Raw genomic sequence first — 15047 nt, 5'->3', positions numbered from 1 at the left:
ACCCAAAGATTTTAAGAGAAAGCAAACCAGCTAAATGATGACCACTTTGTGGACCTATTGATTCTACTTCCACTAGTGGGAGTGGTAAACCAAGAGTGAGATAAGGAGTGATGAGAATGAGTCACAGTAGAAGAGAGGGGCGTTGTATTTCTGACATAAAAATAATTATAGAATTTAATTGCTAGTTAGAACTTCGGTAATTATGTAACATACATCTGTTAGAGAGCCCTAGAACCCTCCTCCCTAAATATACTAGGCATTCAGGGTCTCTGGAATGAATGAATTTGCTATATGAATAAGTCAAAGTCTTCAAGGTGACTTAAGATACATAATGTAAGTAGAACCAAGACCAAGCCCAAGGCAAGAAAATTCAAACCCAGAATTCTCTACATGCTGCCTTTTGTTGATACAGGCCATGCTACCACTGAGTTTAGAAAGATGTAGACATATGAACTGGGCACCTTGGCGCATTTCTTTTCACTGTTATGGTTTTTAAGTTAAATGCTAATAGGATCCAGATGGCAAGAACATCCCTTTTAGTTCCCTTAAAGAGTTGACATCTACAGAGATAAAGCTAGATTCAGTAGTTTAGGTAAACAAAAGGTTGAATGTGACAGTAAAACTAGACTCCCCCCAAAGCTTTGATTCTCAGCAGCTGGGAAGGAGCAGTATCTGAGTCTAAGCTGTAGGACCTACTCCTGGAAAAAGCACAGGAGGTGAGGTCAACATCTCTAGAGATCAGGTCATGCACATTATGTTTGACAATGACTCATGTTCACACTATTTCATTCTGAACTACTTAAAAATGTATATATATAGATACAAATATATAAAATGGAAATTATATATATATCTACTTTTTAAATGATATGCATAATGATACATTAAAATACATTATTACTAATTTTTTTTCCTCACAATTGGTGCTATTACTTATGCTCATCCAAGGAGAAAGAGTGCAACAAGCAGTGTTACTTTCAGCAGCAAACATTATGCAAAAGACTGCCTGTGTGCTCAGCCATGAGTATCCACTATCTTATTCATAGTTCAGTGCCACCAACGGTGTTTTGCTTCACTTTGTGCCACTTATTTACTGCCTGAAAACTTTTCTTGAACCATAAAACTGTACAAGTGACAATCTTAGATCTGTCTACCACAAAGAATTAAAAAATCATATAGTTTTACAAATACTTAGAACTGATAATACACCATATGAACTTACAGTGCAGTACTTAGAGTGAAACGTGCAGACTTACTTTGTATATTTGAAAAAGATATACTGACAATTAATGAATTAAGCGTGAAATGTAGGAAGTTAAAAGACTGAATAAGTAACACAAAGAAACTAGAAAGAAGTAAGAAAATTTATAGAAAATTTATAGTAAGAGCAGATATTAAATGTAATAGAAGACAAAGATGTAGTTAGATAAACAAAACCAAAAGTTGTTTCAAACCTCTGGAAAGCTTGATCAAGGGAAAAAAAATACAAAATTAAATAAAATTAAGAACGCAAAAAGGATTTCATTACGAATTTTGTGAAGATGAAAAACGTCTTTAAGAGTTTTATAAACAACAGGATGAATTACCTAGCAAATTGAACACACGCATGTCATAAAGCCAGCAATTCCACTGTGGTACAAACTCCAGAAAAACTTGCACACATATCCCGCTCGAACATGTCCAGAAACCAGCCTGTGAGGAGGAATAAAGAGGTCTAGATGGTTCTGTGGCAAAGGATGGTGACAGCTACTTAGAATCTGAGTTGATATATCAGCAGAAGCAATTAGCCAAAGTTCCCGGACTATAGGGTGCTATGATTGTAATGGATAGTGCTAACTTAGTTTCCCAAGAGCTTGGAAACACCAGGAAGGAGGACTGCTGCACACTGGAAAGAGGAAACCTTGAGTGCTGTTTTCTGAGTCCTCCTCTTTGGTATGCTGAGAAGTGGGAAGATGTTGAGACAACAGTCATCACAGCACTGCTGTGATTCAGGCTGAGGAACCATGGAAGCACATTTCCTGCTTGAGGATTTGTATTCCAGAGATGGAGCAGCTACAGCTACACTTTTGTATATAACAGCAGAAATGCTTAAAGCTGTTTGCAAAAGGTGTCCTTTCTTCCCTGTAACTTTACTAAGTAAGAAATTACTATTTAGCTACATTTTGATGAAGCAACAAAGACAGTGTGCCATTGGTGTGCTGCCATTCTAAGAGTAGATTTTTGAAATCTGTATCTTTATGCCTTTAAGGATAAGCCGAAGTTTATTTTTTTAGGGCTTTAAAACTTCTTTCTCAGTCATCATCTCATATTGTGAACTACCACTCAAAATACACCCTTATACTGCAAGAAATTCTGTAAAAGGTGGACTGTTCTCTTGTATGTGAGATTGAAAATCCAAGAAGTTTGGTAAATTTCTAACCAGAAACAATATCATCAGAAATAGTGCCCAAGCATTTTTTTCTCTCCACTCTGCAATATGGGTGTTAAACTCCCTAATTGTAAAGTCTTTGATTTATCTCCTTCCTTTAGCACTTAATTGATTACTACCCTCAATGATTGTACAGACTTTTCTTTGGATTTTATGGTAGGTAGGTATATATTTACTTCCTAAACTCAAAATTAGAGATAAATATAAACTGCTGTTTGTCAGTTTTGTCTTTTTTAGTTAAAATGTTGCTGTTATTAACTCGTTTTTTTTTCTTTGCATTTTGTGTTCAATAAATAGTTCTATTTGGGGTATAGATGGCAAATTCAATTCCTCAGCTAGACTCAAAATAACCATGTAGCATATAATGTTCTGAAAAATAGGGCCATAAAATTTAAAAATGATCTTTAAGAATAGGATATTTTTCACAAAAGTAGCTTAAGGGAAATGATTTTCATAGTTCTAAATCTTAAAGCATCCCCAGCAAATAAATGGAGTTGACACATTGTACACAGGTGTAGATTTTTTTTTAAAGATTTTTATTTATTTATTTGACAGATCACAAGTAGGCAGAGAGAGAGAGAGAGAAAGAGAGAGAGAGAGAGGAGGAAGCAGGCTCCCCGCCGAGCAGAGAGCCTGACGTGGGGCTCGATCCCAGGATCCTGGGATCATGACCTGAGCCGAAGGCAGAGGCTTTCACCTGCTGAGCCACCCAGGCGCCCCCACAGGTGTATATTTTTATAACTTCGTTTGTTAATCTGGAAGATCTGAACAACAGAGATTTTCGGGAAAGGCTAAATGAAATCTTGATGAGAATATTATAGATAGAATTTAGGCATCAAATGAGTGATTCATTTAATGATCTTGAAAGTAATTTCCCTCCCTGAGAATTTCTATTGTTAGATTTATGAGAATAGTAAGAGAATTAACTTAAGGTCCTGGTGGCCTACTTTGACTTATGAATTTAGAAGAGTTACTCATACAAATAATATTTTTTTTCTAGATACCCTATTAAAATATCATTATAAAGTTATTGAACAGTAAGCCTGTACAAAAACAGTATTTAATTTGTCTCCACCACCAGCATATTGTGGACGGTCTCTTTTATGTGCCGGTAAAATGAACTATCCTGTTCTGACCTGGTGGGCAAGAGAGCCCCCTTGAAAGACCCTGACTGACCAAATCATGCAGTCAGCTGTGGAAGACCCTTTCTGTTAGTGAGGAGAAGTAGTCTGGCAGTTAACTGCAGGTGACTGGGAACCTAGCCTCCATCCCTGCCTCTGGTTCTGCGGGTGTGGTAGTCTTTCATACCTTTCTGTGACTTTGATGCGCCTTCGTGGGCAGACTGTTTTAAAATCTACCTCACAGGGGCGCCTGGGTGGCTCAGTGGATTAAAATCTACCTCACAATGACTGTGTAACTTGTGCATCTTCAAAAAATAAACTGTGAATCTGGGGAGGAGTCAGTTCTCCCTTAAGGGAAAATTTTCTTAGTTTTATGTTTCAAGTTGGACTCAACTTGAGTTGTTAACTACTGTGGCATCACTGAGTTTGGGAACAAATCAATTGATTCAGGATAAACTACTTCAAATTTTAAAAAACAATTAATTTATTTTTCCTTTCACCCACAGGTCTACCCACGGATAGCGCCGGCATTTTGGCACTACCTGCGGGTAGAAGTGAGTAGCGGGTACTTGAATTTTCCCACCCTTGCTCTTTGCACTCTGCTGGTGTGGTCTGATCTGATGTGCCCATTTTGTTCCCGGTGCAGCTGCCATTCTGTGTAAACGTGCTCTCACGCCACCACCATTCCTTAGAGTTGGATCAGAAATCCAAATCACCAAAAATCCAAGTGCAACTTTATATAAGATAATCATCTTTCTTAATCAATTACCAAACCAAGACCATATCATATGCATCATAGCGATAAATAACTAAATGCTAAATTTTGGAAAACCATGCTTATACCTCTCTTTAATCAATCTTTTTGATATTCAGAGCATAATTCCTCAGCTTAACTTGGGAGTGTTTCTAGGAAAAAGTGGAATAACTCTGCTTCATTTCCTTTCTCCTCTTCTCTATCCCCAGGAGCATGAACAGCTTACCTATTCCTCCACGAGGTCCAAGGCACCCAGTGTCATCATCACAGGTCTCAAGCCAGCCACCAAGTACATATTTCATATCCGAGTGAGGACTGCAACAGGATACAGTGGCTACAGTCAGAAGTTTGAATTTGAAACAGGAGATGAGAGTAAGTTTTACACAAACATATAAAATAAGATGTTAATTTAGTACTACTCCAATCTGACCTGATTGTTAAAAATCTGATGTCCCCAATTGTGAATAGTCTCATCAAACAGGATTCTGTTCACGTAAAGACTCATATTGTCATTTCAGTTGTTTCGGTGCTGTCATTAAATACCTCCATGAAGTGCCTTACTCTACCACAATTGTAACGTGGCCCAAATACATCTATGCAGAATTCATCATTCATGTTATAGCACAGAGTCTCAGTGGGCGGTCTTAGCCTAATTGTTTTCCAGTTTTGGCATCATAATATGATACTAATGAAAACTTGGAAAGGAACAAAGCCATGAGCAAATGATTTTAGCAGTTAGTTCAAAATTGTACAGCTTTGGGCTTGTTATCTCAGATCAATAAAAACAGTAGTCAGGAGAAAAACTCCACTGAAATGTACATTGTAAGTTTAAATATAGACACATGGGCTTAATTAGAAACTCAAATTCCGTAGTCTTGAAGTGTTGAAAAATCAAAACGGGAGACGAAGGGAGTGAGATGTTCCAATGTCATGTAACATAGGCTTTGAAATGTCTTATTTAGTCTAATCCTGCTCTACCATTGAATTCAATTTTTGCTTTCGTAAAAGTATCTTACTGCTATCTTTGTAAAGACGGTATGTGTGGCTTTTGCAATGTTCCTTTATGGAAAAATGTCCAAATATCTAATTATATTAAAAATCTGTCCCCATCATTGCTAAAATACCCATATTTACATAAGAATTCAAGAATAGCAAATAAATTTTTAAAATTCTTTATAAGTAACAGTAATAGCTACCATTTATTGAGCTTATATTGAGCTACCATTTATTGAGCTCCTAATAAGTACCAGAAATTATATATCTTATATGTATTATTCCATTTAAACCTTTCAACATCCAGTAACACCAGTATGATTTTTCTAATTTCACTCATGAGAAAACAGAAGTCTAGAGAAATAGAGCAATTTGTCCAGATATATGGAATTAGTAAGAAACTAGGCTATGGGGTGCCTGGGTGGCTCAGCCATTAAGCGGCTGCCTTTGGCTCAGGTCATGATCTCAGGGTCCTGGGATCCAGCCCACATAGGGCTCTCTGCACAGCAGGAAGCCAGCATCTTCCTCTCCCACTCCCCCTGCTTGTGTTCTCTCTCTCTCTCTCTCCCTCTGTGTCAAATAAATAAATAAAATCTTAAAAAAAAAAAAAGAAACTAAGCTGAAATTTGAAACTGAGGGCTACCTTCTTCCAAGGCCTATGCTCTGAACTACTCCACCATCCTATCGAGTTCTTTCATTGAAATTATTAAAAAGAGCTAATGGTAAGATCAGGAAACAGGCCACAATTCCTCTAGTATGTCACTCCCCCAAAATGAAGCTGTTGGAATTTCAAATTCTATGATGGAAGGAGTGTTGTTTTTATTTTTTTTTTAAGATTTTATTTATTTATTTGGCAGACAGAGATCACAAGTAGGCAGAAAGGCAGGCAGAGAGAGAGAGGAAGGGAAGCAGGCTCCCTGCTGAGCAGAGAACCCGACTCGCTCCATCCCAGGACCCTGGGATCATGACCCGAGCCGAAGGCAGAGGCTTTAACCCACCGAGCCACCCAGGCGCCCCGAGTGTTGTTTTTATATTGACGAACAATATCAATGCATAAGAACGTCCTCATTGCAACTATATGTCGCTAAAATGTGGGAAAGCACCAGCATAATTAAGAAGGAATACAGCTTAGGGAGAATAAATGAAACAAGATGGGATTGGGAGGGAGACAAACCATAAATGACTCTTAATCTCACAAAACAAACTGGGGGTTGCTGGGGGGAGGTGGGATTGGGAGAGGGGGAGCGGGCTATGGACATTGGGGAGGGGAGGCGAACCATAAGAGACTATGGACTCTGAAAAACAACCTGAGGGTTTTGAAGGGTCAGGGGTGGGAGGTTGGGGGAAAAGGTGGTGGGTGATGGGGAGGGCACGTTTTGCATGGAGCACTGGGTGTTGTGCAAAAAGAATGAATACTGTTACGCTGAAAAAATAAAAAAATAAAAAAAAAAAAAGAGTAAACCAATGAATAAAAAGAACACTTACAACCTGGATGTGTAATATCAGTGATGGTCATTTATAATCCTGCTGGAGAGTATTGACTTCTCAAGCTAGAGATGAAATTATTGGGAGTGGAATGTAATTATCACAAAACAGAGTTCCATAATTAAAAACAATATAAAAATATTCAAAGTGCCATCCCTCCTGTTGACTCTTTTTCCCCTGCTCTTGTGTCAAGACTTTGCCTTGATGCAAAGCCAGAGGGTGCAATTCAAGGAAAGTTTGGTCCCGGGAAGAGTCCTGTCATTATGCTGTTCAGGCTGTGTGTACTGCATCCCTGCATCTCAAGTTTTCTAACTTTCTTTCACTGATGAGAAATTTATCTTTTTAAAAGTATGACATTTTTGAGTATTACATCATTAAGTCAAAAATATATTCTCAGACAAATTTATAGGGCTAAATCTAGATAAGTCATTTGTGTTTATCTGGGACTTCTATAGAAAACAATCTAGTCTAATTTAAAAAAAATTCTACTCTAAATATGAAAATTTTAATTTGGTTTAACTCTAAATTTCAACTCATTGTACTTTCAGGACTAGAATTCTTTCAGATATTATATAAAAGACAAGTACTTTGAGATTCCTGATCAGAAAGGGTCCCATGCTCACCAATGACTCAATATAATATTTATTCATCCAACAAAAATGTATAGGACCCTTAATATGTGCCACACTCTCTGTGAGGCTCTGGGGATTAAAAAAAAAAAAGTAGTAATAAGACCAACAGCCTTTACATAATTTATAGTCTAGATTTGTGGGAAGAAAATGAAAATTTAAATAAAAAATACAAGGTTAGTGAATGTACTATCATAAAAATATGCAAAGGGTGCTCTGAGAGCATAGAGAAGAAAATTTTTAATTTAGCATGAAGGGGTCATGAAGGGATCAGCTGGAGGGTGAGAAGCTGAGGCTCATTTTTGAAAGAGGAGTAGTCAAGGACTAGCAAAAACACTGAGGCCTGGAATAGCATGAAAAATTTAAAGAAGAGCAAATAATTTGGTGTGGCTGCAGTGAGGAGTCATAAAGGGGAAATGGTGGCAACAAAAAGCAGAGAGTTAGACAAGCGCCAACACGAAGGTGCTCTTTTGGCCCCACAAAGGATGTTGAGCCTTCTGAAGATACTGAGGAGCCAGGAGGGGGTTTTAATTAGGAAGGAACATGACCAGTAACAGGTGCAAGATATTATCCTGAGCAATTTACACAAATTATCTTTTTAATTCTGATGAGATTATTTCTCCTTTTAGAAACGTAAGTAGCTTTACCAAAAGCTGATAATCAATGAGTGGAGGTTCAGGACTAGAACCCTAGAACCATCTGACAATGGCCACAGCAGACACCAAAAAACATGTTCTGAATCACTGATTCGTAAATGACAAGAAAGTTACTTTTATTAGATCCTTGAAAAGACAGAATCTCTGAGAAGAATCTGAAAAATATGTTTGTCTAAACCTGGAATTTGGGTAAAATAGAATGGCTCCAAGTCACTTTATAGCCTGGGGGAAAATCATTTAAAGGATCGTTTTTTATCTGGTTAGTTTTAAATTGCATTTTCATAGCATGCTGTTTATATCCAGAAGAGAATTTCAGTGAATAATGTCATAGTAGGATATGAGCAGGTTTACTATAAATTCAGGTATATAATGACATGAATCCCAATCTATAGCATCAGTCTTTTTCTCTTCATACCTGCCTAGCTCATTTTTTAATTTTTGTAGCTTTTGTCTCCTGAGTAGTGCCTGCACTAAGTTCTCTCTTGTGCATTCTATTTAATTTACTAACTTTACAATACATGCATAGAGGTGGGGGTGGATTGGGGAAGAGAGATGAGGTTCTCTCATTTGATGGTCTGGTTCAATTTCTTTTTTAAGTAAACAAAGTGAAATACTTTGCAGTTTCATTTTCTCTAGCCATATCTGTTTTGCTTGGTTCAACTTTTAGTTTGCCAATAAGACAGTAATATAAAATGAAAGAACTCCTTTTCAAAACCATAGTATTCTTAACCCACTAGTGTTCTACAAATATAGTGACATCTGAATAACAATCACAGTTACCTCTCTTGTCTTCTGGACCAGCAACTGGATTTTTTTCCAGAGTCAGATTATGTAGTAGAAACTAGCTAAACAAATGTAAAATCACTAATGATGACTGCTAGCACTATGAAAAGAGCCTACTTGACCTAGACCTGTTAGTTTCCTCTCTCCCCAAGTCTACAGAATAACCTCTTTACACATGTGTATATGGAGGGATAAATAGATAACAGGTGGGTAGATATAAGTAATTAGTTGATTGATAGATGTATACATGAATAGGTAGATAAGCACTCCTATATAACCACAAAAGACTTTTCTGTTTTATTGCTGGAATTCTGTATGTCTGCTAATCTCTCTTTGATAAAGAATGTACAACTAAATATTATGTCCACCTACAGCATTTATTGAGTATCTATTGTGTACTGGTCTTTTTAATTAGGCACTGTAATTGATTCTCCCACCTTTTTAGAATGGATATAACAAAATTACAATAAACTACAGAATCAGTAGTAAGAAAGTAAGAATATATAAACATTGCACGTGGATCTTCTTGAGAAAGGTAAAAGATCGGTGTCAGACGCTAATATAAGAATTTTCTCCATATTAAAATGAATTCATATTAGGCCCAAAACTATCAAACACACACACACACACACACACACACACACACACACACACACACACACAGATTAAGTACAGACCTTTTTGGTTTATATGAATGAAACAACAGGAAATTTTAACCACCTTATATTTATTATAATTTTGTCCTTATTTTCTGGAAAAAATGTGCTGCTTTTCAATGGAGAGAAAGATAACAATTAAAATTAAAAAGTTATCTACATAGCCAGTAGTATCCATATCCTTGCAAACTTCTTAAATAAGATGTTTGATTTAATTTTTTAATAATAATTACTTAAAATGACACCTACTTTTTTTTAGAAAAAGCAATAAGGAAGTTAAACATTTGGTTATTTAAAGTACCAAAACTTTTTTTTTAAATAAGATTTATTTATTTGTTTGAGAGAGAGAGAGAGAGAGAGAGAGAACTGGGTGGGGGGGGGAGAATCCCAAGTAGACGCCCCACTGAGCACAGAACCAGAGGCCTGACTCAAGCTCACGACCCTGAGATCCTGAACAGAGCTAAAATCAAGATGCAGATGCTTAACGGACTGAGCCACCCAGGACCCATAAAACACCAAGACTTACCTAATATTCAAGTGTATTTTAGAGTAGCAGAAAGTAATTTCATGTATACATCTTTTAAAATCAAATAAAATATATCCTGATATATTGCAGTCAACTTGAACATTTTACTTAAATACTTGTGAAGAAAACTTGTGAAGCTATCAAAAGGGTGCAGAATCCATAGTTTAAAGCCAATTTTTGAAAGAAAGCTGGAAATTTACACATAGTAATTAGCAGTTTACCTCTCCCATTGCATTAGTGGTTATCTAAATGACCCAGGAGAAGTGTACATTGCCAACCTGGAAGCATTGCATTCTTTTTCCCTGGAAGGATTAATTATACATATACATTAAATTTCAGCAACATACAAACTTAGGTTTTTACCTGTAAGCTACATAAAGCATTTTGGTAGCACAAAAGCCACATCTGTCAACATTTTAAAATGTATTATTTACCAAAAGTAGTAACAATGGACTAGGTTTATATCACATGACATAACTGCACAAAAATCATCATAATCAACTTTACCAACCAAACAATAAATTACTGGACCATCATGGGTATTTCAAAATAGAATCTTGTGTCGTGGGGTGCCTGGGTGGCTCAGTCATTAAGCCTCTGCCTTGGGCTCAGGTCATGATCCCAGAGTACTGGGATCCTGTCCCACATGGGGCTCTCTGCTTAGTAGGAAGCCTGCCTCTCCCTCTCCCGTTACCCCTGCTTGTGTTCCCTCTCTCGCTGTGTCTCTCTCTTCCAATAATAAATAAAATCTTATGTCGTGTCTTGCACATGTATACAAAAAGTGTTAGTGTAGTTATAAATGAATGAATTTAATCACTTAATTATTTTAAAACATCCATAATAGTTAGCTGTTTTTAGTATGATTTCATAGTTAAGCAATTTGATTGTTTAACAATTTATAAATGGGAAATGATTCTAGAAATTAAGGTTCAATATTGTGTCTCTTATTCTTTCTTCCCTAATTTGTTCTTTATGCCTCAGTTGGACTAATTTTTCTATACTCCATCCTGTCCACTTAAAAGCTCCAAATCATTGAGTATTTTCTACCACATAAAATGTGAATTTCTCAACAAATATTCAAATCGCCCTCCAATCCTAATCAACTAACATCATTCTTGTATCATCTCCCTCTAGTTAACACAAACTCTGAAAAAATGTATAGATGCTTTATACAGGAAATTTTCTGAATCTGCATAATTTCTGAGCTTTTTCTACAACTTCCAACTGGAAGATTCAGAAACCTATCACAGTACAGATGGTCGGTCCAGCTCATCTGCTACCCCTCCTGAAATGTTCTGGATCAGTCTGGTGAAAAGTCATCTCTTTCCTCAGACATTCTATATTTTATTGTGCAAGTGCTCAATTATTTGCTAAGTTGTTAGCTCTTCAAGGTTAAGAACTATAGCTAGTGTATTTTTGTGTCTTGTAAAATGTCTTGCTTATAGTTTCCAATGTATATTTAATCAAATAAATGAATAACATACAATTTTAAAAGGCTAAAATTGGGAGAATAGCATGCTGCCTGCCAGGCAAATATTTTTATTTGCCACAGATAAACATTTTAGCTTGCTTTATTTGGGCTGTCAGGTTGTAACTGACTTGAGTTGTATAGAAACATAGTATGTAGAACTTTAATCACAAATTAATTTTTAATTCTAAAATTAAGGGCATTTTAGGTAGAGTTAAATGATATTTTTGTTGTTGTAAAACATATTTTTTCATTAAACTTCCTTTTGAAAAAAATCTCTACTATGCTTAAAAAAAAAAAAAAACCTCTATTATGTTTGATCTGGTCTATTGGTTGAAGCCCAATCTGTACTGCTTCAATTACTTAAGATGAAATTAGCTACATCATTATTAACAGCAGCCAGAAATTTGAGGATGGTTATTAATGGTGAAGCATGAAGCAGAAAGAGGACCAGCTGACCCGGGTGGAGTAATAAAAAAGTTAATTAATCAAGCAAGAGGCAGATTTCATATTTATGAGTCTACCCAGAGGAGGACAAATACCAGTATGTAAGATTTTAATTTGAAATAATCTCCAATCAATAGAACACTTCCCCCCCCCCAATCAATAGCATACTTTCAGTGTTGGCAACCATAGCTATCTAAATGCAAACGTCAGTAGGAAAGAAGAATTTTCTAGCAGTTAAGTTGTCCAACTATAAACTGGCCCACCTTATGGGGTAATAAATGCCCCCCATGATAAGAATTTGTGCTGGAACTAGCTGGGTACATTTTCAGCACATCATAAAGGAAATCCTTGCTTTGTTTAGGAGGTTGTGATACAATTTTAAGGAAACTTCTAATATTGAGATCCCATCAGATAATATTTATTGAATTATATTTATTTTCCAAGCACTTATGTATTCTTTGTAGCTACTAACCTTTGAAGTAGATACTATTACCATGTCCGTTTTATGGATCAGGAAACCAAATATAAAGAAGGTTAGTAACTTACCACATTCCACTAGTAAGTGTTGGAATGGGCATATTATATTATATGGGGATAGTATTTTTCATATTAATGATCAGAATTAGGACTAAATTCTCTTTATATCCAACTCATTGTTTTTTACTTTACTTATTCAGCTTGGTCATTAGCTGTGATTTTCTTTCTTTCTTTTTTTTTTTTTTAAGATTTTGTTTATCCATTTGACAGAGATCACAAGTAGGCAGAGAAGCAGGTGGGGTGGGGGGAAGCAGGCTCCCCACTGAGCAGAGAGACTGATGTGGGGCTCAATCCCAGGACACTGAGATCATAACTTGAGCTGAACAGAGGCTCAACCCACTGAGCTACCCAGGCATCCCTAGCTCTGATTTTCTAATGATTATTTTTTATTCTTGCCTCCAATTCTTCACCCTCTCTTAAACAATTATATTTTTCCCTAACATAATGTGTGTTTGAATATAAACACAGATTTTCAGAAGACTATAATTATATATAAATCACCATGCATCAAGTTCAAAGAGCTATGTGTGTTTTAATACAGATTTCTAGACTAATGCACACATGGGAGACCAAGTATAACTCTAAAGGGACAAAATAATGTACTTAGTCTGATTACCTTACATGAGCAGGGACTTGATGAAGAGTAACTATTTGCATAGAGAATGGAAGTCTCCTCTTAACAAGACTTTGATTAAAAGAAGATATTTTGCTTCCATTTTGCCTGGATCAAATAAAGACCTTAAATGATGGGAACCAAGCTCATGTACTGTAAGACAGACTGAAGGTTCCAAAACAAAAATATTAAAGATCATAACTTTGCTAAATGGGCTGGAAAAAATCATTAACAGGGTCTTAGAAATTATAAAATGTGCATATTAATATTCAGTGTTACAATTGGTCTCATATCAAAAAAGGAACTATCAAATAACAAGGGATCTAGTTCTAAAAATAGAATATAGGTTTATTTTAAGCCAATAACCTACAGCAACATATACAAAAATATGATTTCTTTAGGATATCAGCCATCATCCTTTGACCGGAAGTTTGTGGGGTTTTTTTGAGATTAGAAACTATTTATTACTCATTTTTGTGTCTTTTATATTGCTTTGCTGACACATAGAAGTCTTTCAGTGAATATCAAATAAGTTGATGTTATCCAGTACTCAATTAGCATGCATCTGTTATTTCAAACAAATCACATGTGTTTTATTATTTTATTTATATATTTTCAGTATCTTGTTTGTGTTTTTGTACATATATATTGAAAACAGTATGCTGAATGCTAGTCAAAGGATGCAAAATGTCATTTATGCAGGATGAGTAAGTTCTGAAAATCTAATAATATAGAATATAGTTACAGATCTGTAGATCTATATTGTGACTATAATAGTATTGCATTGTGTATTTGAAATTTTCTAGGAGAGTAGATCTTAAATGTTCTTACCACATATACACATTCTCACACACACACATACACATGCACAATAACTATGTGAGGTAATGGATATATTTATTAGCTTGATTGTGGTGATCATTTCAGTGTATACTTATATCCAAACACTGCATTGTACACCATAAGTATGTGCGATTTTTGTTTGTCAGTTATACCTCAATAAAGCTAGAAGGGGAAAAGAAGATAAATAGTAAACATTCTCTATCTTCAGGAAGCTTAGACTAAGTCATACCAGAGACTCTTCTAACAGAATTTCCTATATATGCCATTCTTAAAGTCTAATCTTAATTTGACTTGATTTGAGAGGAGATGGATTTTTTTCTATCAGCTATCTTATAAATTGCCTGAATTTTTCTGTCAAGTTATTTGACTTTACAACCTTGAATTCTTCTAGAGAGCAAAAATATTCTGTAGACATTTCAAATTGCTCCAAATTTAGTGAAAAATATATTCCCTATATAATACATGAAGAATTACAACCATTCTTCAGACTATACAAATCAGCTCTATTGATTTGAATCTTGAAGTGGCTTATAAAAATGTCATATTCTAGCGCTTAGGAAAGCATTAAGGGCAAAGTCAAAAAAACTTAATCTCTTGATATAACTGTGTATAGCCTATCTGGAAGTGCTGGTGGGATTCTTAATTGTGGCTGACCTCCTACTTCTGTCTGTGGCATAATTTTGTACTCTGCCCAAGACAGGATAAAGAGTATTGTGTTATTCGGTAGCTACTTCTGGAATGGCATTCTAAAGCATGAGGGGAGTTCCAGCTAGCTGTGGAATGATGCCCAGTGGTGATACATAACTTTAGTTCTTACAGGAAGAGGGCAGAAACACCTGAGGCTGGGATGAAATTGTCCTTTAGGAAATCCCAAGCTGCAAGGATGACACAGCTTGCTTTAGTACTTCCCAGTGGAATTCTATCCATATGGTAAGCCATGATTTTTAGAGCTCAGAAACTTGAGAGTTGAATGGAAGAGTTGTTAAACTGTCCAAGGTGGGTGAAAAGTATTTTATACACAATATATAAATACTAAATATTATCTCCCTATGTCAAAATGTGAAGGTATAATTTGAGTTTTTCTATTTGTATGATACTAGGATATAAT

General features: G+C 35.8%; 1 protein-coding gene across 3 annotated transcripts in view; it reads left to right on the top strand.

The window, feature by feature from the left end:
* Nucleotides 1-15047, top strand: part of EPHA6 (EPH receptor A6) — a 929004-nt gene that overhangs the window by 642761 nt on the left and 271196 nt on the right. For 2 of the 3 annotated variants that reach the window (XM_046001268.1, XM_046001267.1), the window contains exon 7: nucleotides 4513-4675. In XM_046001268.1, the coding sequence (XP_045857224.1) occupies nucleotides 4513-4675 (163 nt within the window). Of the gene's footprint in view, nucleotides 1-4055; nucleotides 4104-4512; nucleotides 4676-15047 lie in introns of all 3 variants that reach the window. The other variant, XM_046001266.1, reaches the window with a different exon arrangement.

This window comes from Meles meles, chromosome 4 (assembly GCF_922984935.1).
Source record: "Meles meles chromosome 4, mMelMel3.1 paternal haplotype, whole genome shotgun sequence".
NCBI lineage: Eukaryota > Metazoa > Chordata > Mammalia > Carnivora > Mustelidae > Meles > Meles meles.
The sequence above is the reverse complement of the archived record's forward strand: the minus strand, read 5'-3'. Positions and strand labels throughout refer to the sequence as shown.